Raw genomic sequence first — 16,615 nt, 5'->3', positions numbered from 1 at the left:
TTACGACATTATATGAAAGTAACACGCAGGGAAAGTGTTCGGTGTTTAGCTTTGAAAAATGTCAGGGATTTGTTCCAGGACACCTAAAACAGATAACATAAAATGACGACACAGACATCACAAGACAACGGTATCATACAAAAAATAAAAATAAATTTATTAGTAGGAAATGGAAAATATTAGTAGGGAAAAAAAATCTAACTACAAGTGTAAAGGAAAAAAAAGACTAAAATTTTAAGTCATGAAATGAAATATATTTCATTATATGAACTACAAAAGAAGACTCACATTCGTACACACCACCCCGTTATCGGGGGGCTTCAATCGCTCATCTCCATCCATGGCCGTATTGGCCAACAATATACCAAGGTTCACTCACCTACTCGAAGTTACAAATAATCACCACCACACAAAAATATGAGGGGATAACTGGATTCAAAGGAAAATAACCTAAAAACGAACAAATCCACAGGACACCTCAAACGTCCAAAGTTTTCAATCAAATTATAAACTTTCATATGAAATTATGATAATTACAATTTGAGAATTGAATTTACTTAGTTAACTACAATTTACAAATTATTGCATTTTTTAACATTAAATCAATATTGACAATATATATATTGCACAATTTACAAGCTCTGAGAATAAAAGTTTTGGACATATCTGGATTTAGTATTTGGTATATAAAAAAATTGACTGGTCGCGTGTATTAATGTATAATAGTAAATACTTTATTATTACTTATCATTTACTTGCAGATTAAAATACTGCACATACTTTCTATGTAAAATGAAGACGATGTCTGTTATTTTTATAAAAATGAGAATTTAAATTACAGCTAATCTTTATTTCTACCGACTAGGAAAAGAACATACATGTATAAAATAGAACATCTCATCATTACAATGTGTTTCCATTGTAACGATCTATTGCGATGAGATGTTCTAATATTATGTCGTCGGAGGCGACTCACTCACTATTGACATTCGTCCTCCGTCCCGACAACCGCAACTTGTCGATTGCGGTAAAGCGCGGGATGAAATGTGAATTTAATTTAGTGGAAGTCAACTGGGCGTTCCTTTAAGATTGAGATTCACACATTTTATCTACTACCTCGATTTCCGACAGAATAGGATATTAATAAAAAAACAATAATTACATTTAAAACATTTAATAAATAGGCTTTAAATAAATACAATTGCAAATGATTTATTTAAAAAAAAAAATAATGTAATACTTATATATCTACATATTGGAATGTTATATTTTTAAATTTAATAATTTCACTAACATCTAAATTAGATTCAGTCTTAAAATTACGATTATAATTTAAAAAACAATATTTGCAGATCTATAGTAATATGCTAATACTTGATCTGAAAAATATTACACATTATGGTGATTTTTTTTGCTGTGAAGTGAATCAGTATTACGTTTATGGTGTCTTTACGGTGAACAGTCTGTTAAAATTTAGTGAGATTTTTTTCTGGTGCATTGTTACGTATTTTGTCAATTGTATCACCAAATTTAATTTCAGTTGTATAATGATTTTGTATGTGTATTTTTTTCCTTATGTTTATTATTTATTAATTAAGTTGCCACGCTTTAAAAGCAGAGCATAGAATTTAGCAATGAGGGTAAAATACTGTTAAAATAATAGAAATGGAAATTCCATCCGTATACATAAGGACGTATAAACAACGGTAATGATTTATTCCATTGTATTCTCGTCTCCGAATCTTTCATAAACCATAACATCAGAATAATATCGAAGCATTACGGCGCTTTGAATAAAGATTCCAATAGTTCCGGTTCGGTCAAATCCTTCTTATACTGCTGCGCAATATCCTGTATGAGATGTCGTCTTCGGACGTGCGGAGGTTGGTATCTGAAACAGGAAACGCGTGGAGGTCAATATTGCGTCCGTGTGTCGAGTCACGCCAGCTCGAGGCGGCACTCACAGGTCGGTGTTGAGCCGCGCTCGGCGCGCCAGGAAGCAGGCGGCGCGACGCAGCGCGGCCGGCAGCAGGCGCGGCGCCAGCAGCGCGCCGTCCGCCAGCACGCCCGCGCCGCCCGCGCGCACGCGCACGCGCGCCAGCCCGCCGCGCGCGCTGCTCACGCACAGCGCGCTGCTCTCGTGCCGCCGCCACGGCACGCCCGTCTCGCAGTAGCGCACCAGGTCGTCTGGAGGCACCGACGTATCATTCTCTCGTATGTCGTTCCTTTCGGACGGAGCGGGAGGCACCCATAGAGCGTTTATCGGTCGATAAGCGTATGAAAATGATGATTACCTATCGGCAGATTCAGATGGTCCTCGAAATCTTCCAACCAAATGATGAGAATCTTCGGCGTAAAATCTCTGTTTCTCCTTCCACTACCTACAATGAAAACGTACAGATAGATCATCAGGTGCACATGCGACCCGCAACGGTGACGCGGTGTGGCGGCTCACCGGAGAGCGGCGGCGGCGGCGCGGGCGCGGCGGGCGCGGGGCGCTCGAGCTCCAGCGACAGCGCGCGCGTCTTGTCGGGCCGCTCGCGCCGGTCGTCGCGCTCGCCCGACACGTCCCACCACGAGCCGCGGCTGTCGGGGTTGACGATTGTCGATAATGACACAAAATTCCACATCTTTAATATGATGTTCCTTTTATTTAAAAAGTGAACTGGTAAATAATACTTTAGAAGTTATCTTTCGTCGAATCAAATTTTAAAATAAAGAGGCATAGTAAATTTATTCGAGAGTTATAATTTCGAGGATCTCTGCACAAAACTGTTATTTTAGGACCCCAGATTAACTGTTAGCTTTTTTGTAATGTATTTATATGATTAAAAATTACAATCAAATTCGTATAATCAATCGATCAAATCTAAACTATATTTACTTGACCGAGCAGCAGGAGCCATCGACGTCGGACTTCATGCTGTCGCTTTGATCGTCGGTTTCGCTCAGTTCGTATCCCGACGGCACCACGAATGCTATTTCATCCGTCGAATCTGACCAGTACAGGACCTGGCACATATAAAATAATTCACATGTATAATCCATATAAAACTTTTATTTTTTTTATGTAGATAGGCGGACGGGCAAATAGACGGCCACCCGATGGCAAGTGGTCACCACCGCCTATAGACAGTGACGCTGTAAGAAAAATTAACTATTCCTTACACCGCCTATGCGCCACCAACCTTGGAAACTAAGATGTTGTGTCCCTTGTGCCTGCAGTTACACTACCCATTAAACCGAAACACAACAGTACTGAGTACTGCTGTTTGGCGGTAGAATATCTGAAGAGTAGGTGGTACCTGCCCAGACAGGCTTGCACAAAGCCCTACCACCAAATAAAATAAAACGCTTTATTAATATATATATTAATAGCTTTATAATAAAGAGTATTCATACGAACACGATCGTTCTCTATACCCGTATAGTTCTTACAAAGTTGCCGTATACGCACCTGCTCCCTGCCATCGTAGACACTGGGCGTCAGCGGCTCCGGCGGCGGCGGTTCGTCGCGCGGCGGCTGCGCGTCGTAGCTGCTGCGCACGTGGCCGCTCCAGCCCGCGTGCCCGCGCACGCGCACCGGCGTGCCCAATCTGCGCATCGACACCAACGATTCAAATAAGGTTCCGACACACCGGCTCATCAAACTACGAGGCCCTCGCGAACGTACCCGCGCAGCATCCGCACGAAGGCGGGAGAGACGGCGCCGTGCTGCGCGGCGTTGGCCACGATGTCGGTGGCGCGGGTCTGGCCGGCGCGCGCGTAGAACACGTGCACGGTGAGCGCGGCGCGGCTGCCCGTGGCGTCCAGGCGCCGCAGCGCCGCCGACAGCCCCTCGGCGCGCGCGTCCAGCGCGCACAGCCGCGCCGGCCCGCCCTGCGACAGCCGACGTCATTCCTTTTAAACTATCACTATGGATGCTGACGAATTCGGATTTCTTAAACTGCTCAAAGACTACAATGTTGTTACAATTGATTGACAGTGAAGAAAATTCTACAAGACGCTTCACTATGTGTGTGTGTTAAGTATTAACACTAAGTAAATACTCCTTCACAATTTTTTCACTAAAATACAATCTCAAACAGTTTCACTTTATGTCTATAATTATAATGATGTGTACGAATACACAAAAGAAAAATATTTACCTTCTTATCTCCACCAATATTCAAGTATCCAAAATGTGAAAGAAACAGCCTCGCGGTTTGGAACTCTGTGACCGGATCGGGTGGAACGTATTCTTCTGGTACCTGGACATAAAAATGAAGTAATCTAGCACATTATGAATCAGTGATATCCCACTGTTGTTTTGAATCATATCATTAAAAATATAAAAGACACAGTCCTAGCAGTTTCGAAAACCGAACCGAAAAAAGGAATAAAGCGAACTCACAACATTGTCCTCACTTTCTCTGACTTTTTTCTCAATAGCGGCCTGCTGCTCCAGTAGCTTAAAGAGAGTGGTCGCCTCGGGGTCGTTAAGCTGCCGTAAAACGGCGTCTAGAGTTGGGAACGCCGCATCGCTGAAATTACGTACACTTTTAGTTATCATCCGCGTTTAATTCATATCAAATCGACACGAATCTTGGATTCGTTACAATTTTTATATCATGACTAGCTTTTGCCCTTGAGTTTGTAGGAATTGCATTCTACATTATTGTTCATACATGCGTCGACGTCCAGAGACGCGCTCCGACTAAATTAAAAACCAAATTCGGGAGCTATTTATACTACGCCAAAATCGGCAAGCGCATACGGCGCTTACCCAGCGCGCTCTATCGGATTTTCGTGTCAACACACGAAATGAACATACGAAATTGCGGCGTCGTCATTGGTCGAAAAATCGAACATTTAATTCGTAGTTTAATTTCCAAAATATTTTCAATTGTAATGTATAACTTTTAATTGGCTGAATCATTATTTTTATCATTGTAAATTGTGTAACTTTCTATTAGTAGAAAAGTAAGCGTTTTCTTTGGACGAAAGAATTTATGAATATGCACTGTAATTATTTCATTGGATAATATTATTCCTAGTTTTTGTATATATATCGACACATTTTTAAAATAAAATCATTCCGATCCGACCAGCAAGAAAATGTTCTTTTACTCAAGAAATATCTACGAATAGTAACAACAAGTAAGCTAGGGACTAGTACCCCTACAAGTTCGTTCGCGTAAAAGATGAAAATATTTGATTTCTCAAAGGTTTAAGTATATTAAGGTGCTGTTTTAGGTACATCACGGTATTATCAAACAAACTCTTCAGCTCCTTAATATTATTATAGACTATCAGGAAGAGCCAGAATCGTTCCGTCGCGTGTGCGTGCGCGTGTGTGCGTGTGCGTTCGTGCGTGTACGTACACGGCGCAGGGCGGCGCGGCGGGCAGCGCGCGGCAGGCGGGCGGCGCGCGGGGCGGCGGCTCCAGCATGGGCACGGGGCGCGCGCACGCCGCCGCGCCGCGGGTGGCGCAGCGCGGCGCGCCGCGGCTGCTCAGCGACCACGCGAAGCGACCCCAGCCGCAGCGGATTATAGCTGACGGCATAGACTTATATGTATATTCGATTATATGCAGTGCGATTGACCGCAACTCATTGAGTCATGTGCGAGCGAGCGACAGGAGCTCACGGTTGTTGCGAGCGGCAATTTATTTGTATCCATAATAAATTCGGACTGTTTTGGTTAGTACCCACTGAACAAAAAAATTCGTAAAAAGACTTTGTTTACATGATTTAATAATTATTTTTGGCTAGTAACTAATTTATTTTGTATTTATTTTTGAACAGCTTGTCTAGTAGTATACACAAGTCAATGCTGAAGAGGAGGCACTTTGTATAAATAATAGAAAATTAAAATCCACGCGTTTTATCTGCGTATTAAGTTTAAATATTTTGAAATAACGGTTGTTATACTAAGTACAAAAACAACGCAACTATAAAAAAAAACAACATATATTAGTTAAGATAATACTGATCGATGTCAGGTCTCTATACATAACATGCAAAAAGGCTTACCAACGATCGTAGGTTGTGGTTCCTGACTATTCGCGAGGGGCTCCTCCAACAACGAGAGTATTGTGTTCCCATCGACGACGAAATGTCGCAATTTTCCGTGACCCAATGCGGCTAGCCAGCGTTCGTCCAACCTACACCATTTGCCTCCGTCGTTGTTACCAACCTGCACGATGTGATAAACGAGATGACATATGTAGACAACTTCCCATCAGAGGGAGAATCATTAATGAGCTGTCTCGAGTCACCTGTTCCAAAATCAGCATCAGTAACGACTCGGCGGCGTCTCTCACTCTCATCGAGACAGGTTTCAGCTCCTTTTCATCCTTCATCTTAGGCGGCTCGCCAGGTTTACCTTTAAAAATCATATCTCTGAATAAGAAGCTTATCAAGCAATGCAACCTAAATAGGCAACATTTTAGGCAAAAACGTTGCGAGAACTTGTCGCATTCATCGCATGAAGTGTCAAGTTACCCTGGCTCTTGGAGCCGGAGATGCCGAGCTCGACGACCTCGAGCAGCGCGGCCAGGCAGTCGGCGTCGGCCAGCAGCGGCGCGCACAGCCAGGCCGCCAGGCACGTGTAGGCGGCCACCACGCACGAGTGCAGGTCGCGCGAGTGCGCCTGCGGCGGCCGCCCGCACTGCACGCCGATGTAGTCGCAGATCCAGCGCACGGCGCGCTTGCGCTCGGCCGCCTCTGCGGGAAGCGATCCGTTGGCCAACTTCGTACTGAACACCGTTCGACAGCTCGGTACCAATAGAACGTATAAATCTTACCGATCATGAATTCTAGACGGCGTGCAATCAATGGAAAAATATACGTTATTAATGATTTCACCGAATGTATGCAAATAATGCAAAAGTATGACGAGCAACTGACCCGGTTTCGAAGAATGCAACTTAGCGAGTCCAGAGAGCAGTTCGAGAGCGGCGAGCGACACTTGCAGGTCACCTTTCCACGACGAGATCAGACGGTGACAGACCAAGTAGGTAGCGCGGACGACTAGCGCCGATCCTATATGATTAATTCCAAATGTAAAGGCGTATGGACATATCATCATATTCAATATAAATGTATATTATCATTCGATAAAAGTATATGACCTAACATTTTTTTTTTTGCTGTCTTCGAAATCAGTCATAAAGACGTGTAAACACGCTACGTCACTCATACAAATGCACGCCGAAAAGTTAACGTGAAAGGCGTGCCTTCGTTTGTGAATAATACTTAATATATCCTTCAGAACACCCAAGGCAAGCAACTTTAGCTTAAATTTACAAGTAGACCTAAAATAAAAGATAAAATTAAAAATATAGGAAACTATCAAACTAATTGTCATTGTATTTATTTTTATACAAAGTATCAAAATAGGTACTAAGCTTTCCAAGAGAATGATTTCCACTAATTTACTGAAAATACAACAATGAAATACATTATTATACTTTACGATGTTGAGATGAAAACAAAAAAGAATGTCGAGCAAGCCGTAACAACAGAAAATAAAGTGTAAAGCATACAAATCGTGTATTTTAATAATTTGTTTATGGTTGTATTAAAAAAAATACAGATTATAAATAAGTTGTAAGTAATTAATGAAAAACTTCGATTATTATATCTATGGTCACATATTATTTATTATTAATTCATATATCCTTACATAAGGAAAAACAATGTTTAAATTACCAAAAAAGGGCGAAGACGGATCAAGCTCCCTAACGTCTGCAGCGAAGTCATCTTGAGAGCTGTCTGCACTTACTGGCCCGCTGCTATCCGACCGCGCTAAAACACCCCCAATGTGATGGGGTTTTAATGCTAATTGGGCTCTCTTCTCACGACCGCTTAATGGGTACATAATCATTCCGCATTAAGTGTTTTCAGTCCGGAGTAATTCAGACAAGAGGTTTTTGGTTGTTCACAATTAACTGTTTCGGCTATAGTTGTCTATCACTATGTCGTTAATCAAATAAAGCGTTTCAAATTGATATATTTTTACTGTAATATTATCAGCGGGTAAGGCAAATTAAAATATAGCTCGTGCGTTATTGAACGATCGAAATGTGGATACATGTGTGTAACAGTTCCGATGTGTATCGCTGATGTGATGTGATGTGCCGTGCCGTGCTGTGCTGTGCTGTGCACCGGGGCGTTGAGTCGTTACCCTTGGCGTCGGGCGCGTGGTCGTGCGTGTGCGCGGCGTTGTGGCGCACGCACAGGTACAGCGCGCTGAGCAGCGGCACGGCCAGCGCCTCCGAGCTCTCCGCCTGCACGGCCGACACGCACACCTGCGACAGGCGCCCGCGCGCGTACTCGCCCAGCGTCACGCCCGCGCTGCGACCGACACGCGTCGTGCGTCACTACACTGCGTTCGAGAGAACCGCTCACTAGCGATCGTGATCGTACTCACTACTCGTTGCATCCCGGAAACTCCGGTACGGCCAGTCCTCTGTAGTGGTAGGGAAAAGCTACCAGGGACAGGAGGAGGCTGATGGCGGCCTTGCGCAGCTCGCGCTTGTCGATCGAGCCGCACTCCAATTTCGGTTCTCGCTCGGAAAGGATGCGATCTAGAGCCGTTATGAAGTCCGGCACTAGAACTAGCACGCCGTCCAAGTCGAGTCTGCGCAATCGAATTGAATAAAGATAATGAATGCCGTGCAGTTTCGCCGGGCGCCAAAGGCCGCGGGCGGGCTCGGCACCTGAAGACGTCGGCGGCGTCCAGCACGACGGCGGCGGCGGTGGCGGGGTCGCGCAGGCCGCGCTGCAGCGCCGCGTACGTGCGCGCCAGGTACGGCGCCAGCACCTCCTCGCGGCACTGCTTGGAGCAGATCACGCGGCACAGCGTGCCCAGCGCCACGGCGCGGCCTGCCCGACACGCGCCATATCAGAACCATTCGCCTGTTCGTCATTTAATCTAGCACCAAGTACATTACTGCTGTGTTCCGATTTATAGGACGCCAGGTTTTTACGAGCCTAAATTATCCTTAAAAACTTAGATCTCATATGTACGTTGCAACGAGTGGTGAGCCGCCTCGCATGAGGACCATTACGTCATTTGCTCTCTAAAATAAATTAAATTTGATTAAGAAAATGTTTCGAACCTGCTTGGTAGCTCAGCATGTTCAATTTTTGCGTCGCGTCTGAAAGGGAAGGCGGAGGTGGCGTGCCGTCAGCTTTTTCTGAAATAACAGTTAAAAAAAGTTATACGTTTATGTTTAAAATATGTCGTGTATTGAAAAGTAGTTCGTTAAAATAACTTACGTTGATTGCTGTTCGCCGGCGTCGTTCCCACGAGAGCAGCTTCGAAAAGCCATTCGCCAAAAAGATGGAATATAGAATTGACTTTTGGACGCAATGGCGTCAATGGCGGCTTTTCTATTTCGCCTACTGAAATTTTAATTTTTTATTAAGTAATGAACTTTAATTACGTAAATAAGAAACTACTTATAAATATTTTTATAGGAATCGATTGAGGAAGTATATACCTTGGGATGTGATCGAATTCGGCGGAGTACTTGGAACAACGCTTGAAGGTCGACTGCTTGTCAAACCTATTAGGGACGACCGTGGTGTACCTAAAATATCCAATTTTAATAAATTCAAAAGTAAAATTTATTACACTAAATAAGATATGTACATTGCGAAATACGAATATTCTAAAATTATATCATAATGTGCACTAAAAGCTACAAGTTAAAGGATAAATTATTAATAAACTTGGAATAAGTTAAATAAGGGTGAGTTTAAAAATGCAAAATAAAAGCAAAAAGTTGAGTGCAAATTATATCTAACTACATCTGTACAATAAATTTACAATTAAAGAAATAAAATCGACCTAAAAAAAAAAAGCACATTCCCTTTTTTGGATATTAAATATAGTATTTAAAAATATCAAACACTACAAAACAAATACTGCGAAGTAGTACTTATAATTGAGCAGATAATGACAGATTAATTTACTAAGCAACGCTAACATGTTGTATAATTCTATAGTTTGGGTTGCCAGGTGTCCGAATAAAGCCGGATAGTTAGCCTTTTTTTGTGAGCTATGTCCGACCTATCTAGCTTCAGTTATATGTACTTTTAACATAGGCTAAGTTTTGCCTCAGACTTATACAACTAAATTTTAAGGAAAAATGTACATTCCATTTTCTAGTAAATAATCAAGAAAGCTTACGTTAAAGAACAATTTGACTACGACAAAACAAAGCTCTGAATAATACTAATTTACTGGCTAAGCTCGGTGGCCTGGTCGGCTATTCGATTTGTGACTTGGCAAACCTACGGCCGTTATGTTCAACCTATTATCATCTGCTTCATTATAATGTTTTTAGTTTTTATCAAGTGATAGTCATGCACATGTGCAATCGACTACAATAGTAAATTATATATTACATATTATATTAGGGACGTGTTTCTAACTAATTTTTTAAATCATTATAGTCAAGGTTTGGCGATAGCCGTAATGCAGTCGTATAAATTATATGACGTACAAGTACTCGAATGAAATAATACAGAACTCTCAAGAAGTAATTATTAACTAAGTATATACAAAATGTTCTGTCGTCATCTCGACGGGCAGTCGCGTTTGTATGAAATGATTGCATGTACGAACGAGAACATCGAGACGTCATACTTTTGTCGAGCGGCTTGTCGCGCGGGCGCGCCGCGCTGAAGGACTTGGCGAGGCGGCGGTGCGCCGGCGGCGTGACGTCGCCCTCGTCCCCCGCGCCCGCGCCCGCGCCCGCCCCCGCGCCCTGCACGCTCCAGCGCGCCGTGCTGCGCCCTGTCCACCCGCACCGCTCGCGTGACGTGCCACGATACGGAGCCCGTGCTCGCACTCCGTATCACACCACTTCCGCGACGTGACGTTGACGTTTCGAGGCCGTACATTTACTTTTACTTTATATATGTGCTTTTTCTATTGGAGCTTTGATAATGGAGCTCTATAATAATGGATAATTTTTAAACAAAATCTAGTAAATGCGCTTCAGCAAAAGTAAACATATGACTCTCGAGATCAATCCAAGAACGAGTCAAGGGTCAATAGTGTGCTTTGGTATACAGATTAATAGTAAAATATAGGGAGAGTAAACTGAAAAAGTTTGCGAACTGAACAGAATATACAAAAATTTATTATATTGCAAATATAACATGTTATTTTTGTTCATAAACTTTAACAGTCAACTGTTAATTTTGTAAATAAATATTAGTAACTCAAATTCAATCATCCCTGGAAACCCAAAGCATATTATATCAAATGAGCATAAAAAAACAACCAATATTATACTAATATGAAATTAAAACCCATACAAGGAAATTGAAATTAGAAGTAGGTAATACTCATAAATTAAGCTACACTACAAACACCCTAGAATCTATGGTATATAATTAGCGTGTTCTTTATTTAAAACCAGATTAATTATAAGTAAATCAAAAAATAAACCGACACGATGATCAAGAAAAGAACTGACTTAAGAAAAAAATCTTTGAACAGAATAAATGTTTACAAAATTTAAACTTAGTACAATATTATTATTATTAATTTATTGTAATTTATTTCATTGTAAAATAAATATATTAAATTTAATCTGCATGTATTGACTATTGTTATAAACAAAAAAAACCTCCAAATTTCACTAGTACTGTACACACTATCCATGCCAATCTGACCAGAGAATAATATAGCTCTCACCGAGGAAGGCATCGACGTGCGCGGCCACACCCAGCATCGCGCGGTGGAAGATGTGAGCGAGCGAGCCCACCCATGCCTCGCGACCCTCTCGACCCTCACGACCCTCTTCCGCCGTCATCCAATACTGTTGGATATACACTTCTGAGATATATGATACATAAATGTTAAGCTGTCCCAAAAGTACCACCGAGGTTGTTATATTATTTTCTGACTCAGCAATGAAATATTTACTTCACTCACTTTTTTGTTTGTTTCTTCTTTTAAACTAATAACAGTTGTACATGATGTTACCTGCAGGAACTCCGGAGTGTGGCTGATGAGATGCGGCTTGGTGAGGTCGACGGGGTTGCCGATGGTGTGCAGCATGCGGTACCAGCTCTGCGTTACCGCCTCGGCGCTCATATCCGCGGGTACCAAATTTGCATCTTCTTCACCTACATAATTTTTAACATTATAAAAGTTCAAATTAACCTTTTCATAAATAAACTTTTGCAAGTTAACTTATTTTAAAGAGTTGCAATGAATCATTATCTATTTTAAAAACTTGTAATAAAATGAATATGGGCTACTATGAATAAAATGCGAAATAAAATACTGAGTAGTCGAAGAAAGAGACAGATAGAGAGTGTACCGACCGATGGGCATGGCGGGGTAGAGCGGGCCGTACATGTGGGCGAGCAAGCGCGCCGTGAGGCACAGCGACACGCGCGCCCACTGCTCCGTGAGCGGCGCGCGGTGCCGCCAGCGCACGCACTGCTCGCGCAGCGTGCGCCACAGCGCCGGCGACGGGAAGCATCTGACGAGGAACACGTTTACTTATTCTATCTCATATCGAATAGGAAAACCTAGTCAATATCACTCCTTATTCGTGCTGATCACCTGTGACATGCAAGTATCCACACTTCAAAGAGCACGCAGAGCACTCGTTCGCAAAGTTGCTCCGCGGCGCCGTAAAGAGGTGCGGGTGGCGCTAGTAGAGCCGCTGCAGCGGCCAACAGTAGAAGGAGCAGCGATCTCCACTCACGTGGGCCAAGCGAGGCACTATCGGCTAACGAACGCGCCAGTCGAAGGACCCGATGACAGAGCACGGCTTGTTTGCTTATGAGATTGCCACCTGCAAAACGGGCAATCATTTAAATTTCCAGCATAATACAATTATTACTTTTAATTCATTTGTATTTGTATATTTAAAATTTTCCATGATAGCTCTGTATTATACATTAATCTTAATAGAGATAATCACAGATTCCAATCTAGGCAAGCACAGCTGAATTTTATGAGCTTAATTTGAATTAATAAGTTTTCTTGGTGTGATTGGTGAAAGAAAACATTGTAAGCCACCATAAACATTGTACTCAATGTGGTGGATTAAGATACACTTAAGGTAAACTTCTCTTTTAGATAAGTTTAGAGAAGTTACTTTTACATTATTACCCCCTATTTGACTTACCTAATTCCATTTGGTATATAAATGCCAATGCTTGTAAAAAATAAATAATTAATTAATGACATATATACATATTAAATATAATTAGTTTTGTAGCATTTGTAAAATACTTACTTTCATTTGGCCGTGGAACAAATAAGTTATGCAGATGATTTAGGATTTTATTGGCATATCTATGAGGCTCAGCAGCCAAGGGTGGAGGTACAGCTGGAGGCGGAGGTTGCGCAGGGGCAGCAGGCGGCAGCAATGCTGACAGCCAAGAACAGCAAACACGAACACAATCTCGAAGTGCTTCATGCTCTGTTAGAGGCAATGATAGCCCATAACGAATCACTTCTAGCACCCACTCAACCTTGAAAACAATACAAAGATAATTTTGAAATATCATTAATAGAAATTTATATTAATATTTAAAAATTTCTGTTAAATATAAAGTTATTCTGTATAATATACCTATTGGTACATTCATCATTCATATGACTACAATTACTCATATTACACATGTACAAATTGTTTTTGATCAATATAATATGGTGTTTTGCAGGATTTATCTGCTTCATACTTCTTAATTAAATAATAATCACCTCACTGTCAGTAGTAAGTGGACTCGGTTGGTGTGAGGCTAATTGTTGCACAACTGCTAAGACAACATCACGGCCACCCACTGCTCCAAGCACTCCATGCCCTCCACCTTCCAATGGCAGAGAGTTCCATTCGGAATACATTCCGTCACCCTCCTTAATCTGCATATCATAGTCGATGGGATCAGAGAAAATAAGTATAGTGTATTCAACTCTGTGATATTCATTACAGATTTGTGAAAATGGTTGGAGTGATATGTTATTGGAACTTTAGAAATAAATTCTATAGTTGATATAAGTTGTGTACTGAGATAGTGTAAGAGATATTATTCAAAAACTGTCTGAAGTGCATAATCTAAGAGCTATGAGCAAATCGCAAGGAATACACAGATCTAAGGTTTGTTTATATTTACTCTTTAGATTGGTAAAGGGTATAGGTTCTAAAGAACATTTTATCAACACATTAAAGAGACATCAGTTTTTAAATAAACTCGAATGTAAACACATAAGGTGAAGGAATAAATGAAAAGTTTGAACTTTCTTTTTTTATATTATATATTTCTAATTACAATCAACGATGACTCAGACGTCTTACACTTCGGATTCGTTTTTTATATAATTTTACACCTCACATACAATAGAAAAACTTACTTTGCTGTTGACTCTGTTAAAGATTCCCACATTCATAAATAAGGTATACCTAACGGTATACAACGCTTTTACAACAGTAAACTTTGAGTAATTAAAAAAAAAAACTTCTATCAGTATCTTTTTTACCGGCTACTGAATATGCGTAAAGAAAATATTATTTTCCTTTGTCGATGAATAGAAAAAAAATTACAGTTTTAATAATAATACAATTTTAATATCATAAATCAAAATTTGACATTGACAACTGAGAGCTGTCAATATGGCTACAGACAAAAATAATCGTGAATACAACAAAGAGACGTCACCGACCCCATTGCAGCACCATATTGTCAAAGTAGCGTTTTCGCGCGCTATTTAAATATTGAATTTTTAATTTGATATTTTACAGCAAATATGTACTAGAATTAAAAAACACAAATTTTACTGGGTTTCTGAACCTCTACTAAATAATATAAAATAGATTTTAAAAAAGAGTCAAATAGCCTATTGAGACATCTAATATGTACACCACATCATCAAACAAAACTCCAAATTGTAAGCTGATGTTTTTAAAACATCGTTGCCTTGCAACAAATAAAATACTAATACATATTCCACTATCCGATTGGCATATTAACTATGGATTAACTTGAAAATTGCGTTATCCCTAAGTACAACACCTTAATATCACTCAATAATAAAATTTAACTTTATGTGGTTGTAACAAAACGTTTATCAATTCATGCAAATTTTATATATTTATAGTCATACCACCTTACCATCCTTATTTCACACATTGCCATATTATTTGCTGTGAGGGAGAAAATCTCAATATAGATCCAAATCTAAACTTTGCAAGTGCTGCCTATCGGAGATAGATGAGAAATCAATGCTCTTATTCATACACAGCATTTATGACATATGAAAAATCTACAATTTTCTTGAGTAATCCGTAGTAATGTAATGTCTCATAAATGAAAAAAAGTAATGGGACAGCCTATAAATTTGTCATTTTTGGGCTAAAGCCATCTTTTTTAAGGAGAAGGTTAACCACTTAAATAGTGGTTGGCTGTAGTATTTTCATCAACAATAAAAAAAAAAACCCTTTATCTGTTTAATTATGTAATACCATATTGTCAATATCTATGTGCAGCGTTAAAAATAATTACAAACAATTATCATAATTTCAGATATTTTCACTGATATAATTAATGCCTGATTACTTGATTAGGACATGAATCATATTAAATGCAACAATTATAAATTATATTAAGTACTTAAAGAATATTAAATATAAGACATATATTTTAGATTGTTAATTTTAAAAATGTAACAGAAATACTACACTATAAGATTTGTAGGTATATAAATATATTTTCAATTTTTCAACCACATATAAAACATAAGAATATTTTTTTATACACAATGCAACTTTCAAGCGCAATATATCATTATAAATAACTTCCAAAACATAAATGAGTAAATTAATTCCATATCACAATTTCAATCTTATCCTTACAAGGACAGTACAGCACCTAGACTAGCATATCCATTTTATAAATGTTTAATTATCACCTTGTGCCCGGGAGCTATTTATTGCCTCCTCATATTTAAGTCTCCATACAGTTGCTTCTTCTTCCAGGTCCTTGATCCTAGCTTTTTGATTTTCCAACAAATTCTCAGTTTCATTTAACTTACTCTTTATTTCATCATAATTTTGAGTGTCATCTTGAATGTTCTGTTTTATTACTGTAGTCTTAGCAAAATTAACAGTGTCTTCAGCTTTTCTTATTATCGCTTCAGCCTTTAATTGTAATTCATACTGTATTATGATCATTGTAACTAATCTTCTGATGACAAATGATAAGAATATAGCAAAACCAGTTATGTAGAAGTTTCTTTGAGATCTAAATAATTTTACATTCCCCTTCATTTCACTAGCTAGCTGATTATGACCAGGTTCGCTTGAAATAGAATATTTTCTCATTTCTCTGATAGAATCAAATAAAAACAGACTCAAGATACCCAATAGACCGTAGAAATACATAGCGGTTCGCTCTTGAAATATTGAAAATAACCGTGATCGAAAGAAACGATACCATTTTCTCGGACTAAATATGGGTGATATCATAATAATAACGAGAAAGATCTCTACGTATAAATATCCAGCAATAAATGTCCATTGAATAGACATGATGAATTTTCTTCACCGGCCGGCTTCCGATTTTTGCACTAATTGAAGTGATTGATCCTATAT

At 40.0% G+C, this 16,615-nt stretch overlaps 2 protein-coding genes across 5 annotated transcripts; both read right to left on the bottom strand.

Moving 5' to 3' along the window:
* Positions 1-1,198: 1,198 nt before the first annotated feature.
* LOC113398598 (uncharacterized protein) lies at positions 1,199-14,555 on the bottom strand. Of its 4 annotated transcripts, XM_026637406.2 has the most exons (30): positions 14,380-14,553; positions 13,732-13,890; positions 13,262-13,499; positions 13,151-13,180; positions 12,580-12,814; positions 12,336-12,496; positions 11,992-12,134; positions 11,701-11,824; positions 10,642-10,791; positions 9,491-9,580; positions 9,267-9,392; positions 9,107-9,184; positions 8,705-8,870; positions 8,416-8,625; positions 8,170-8,339; positions 7,695-7,790; positions 6,891-7,025; positions 6,486-6,707; positions 6,260-6,366; positions 6,015-6,177; positions 5,364-5,535; positions 4,394-4,523; positions 4,149-4,250; positions 3,674-3,879; positions 3,458-3,596; positions 2,885-3,012; positions 2,456-2,586; positions 2,295-2,381; positions 1,965-2,187; positions 1,201-1,891 (listed from the first exon to the last, which is right to left on the bottom strand). In XM_026637406.2, the coding sequence occupies exons 1-30, from the start codon at positions 14,413-14,415 to the stop codon at positions 1,780-1,782; spliced, it is 4,269 nt and encodes a 1,422-aa protein (XP_026493191.1). In that variant the 5' UTR covers positions 14,416-14,553; the 3' UTR covers positions 1,201-1,779. The 4 variants fall into 4 exon arrangements, with proteins under 4 accessions (XP_064072976.1, XP_026493191.1, XP_064072977.1 ...); XM_064216906.1 differs by lacking the exon at positions 7,695-7,790 and having other exon boundaries at positions 1,199-1,891; positions 14,380-14,555; XM_064216907.1 differs by lacking the exon at positions 10,642-10,791 and having other exon boundaries at positions 14,380-14,552.
* A 916-nt stretch (positions 14,556-15,471) lies between these two features.
* LOC113398576 (B-cell receptor-associated protein 31-like) lies at positions 15,472-16,615 on the bottom strand. Its single transcript, XM_026637378.2, has one exon. It carries the CDS (start codon positions 16,550-16,552, stop codon positions 15,923-15,925), a length of 630 nt encoding a protein of 209 aa, XP_026493163.1. The 5' UTR covers positions 16,553-16,615; the 3' UTR covers positions 15,472-15,922.

The sequence above is a fragment of the Vanessa tameamea genome, chromosome 14 (genome assembly GCF_037043105.1).
Source record: "Vanessa tameamea isolate UH-Manoa-2023 chromosome 14, ilVanTame1 primary haplotype, whole genome shotgun sequence".
Lineage (NCBI taxonomy): Eukaryota > Metazoa > Arthropoda > Insecta > Lepidoptera > Nymphalidae > Vanessa > Vanessa tameamea.
The sequence above is the reverse complement of the archived record's forward strand: the minus strand, read 5'-3'. Positions and strand labels throughout refer to the sequence as shown.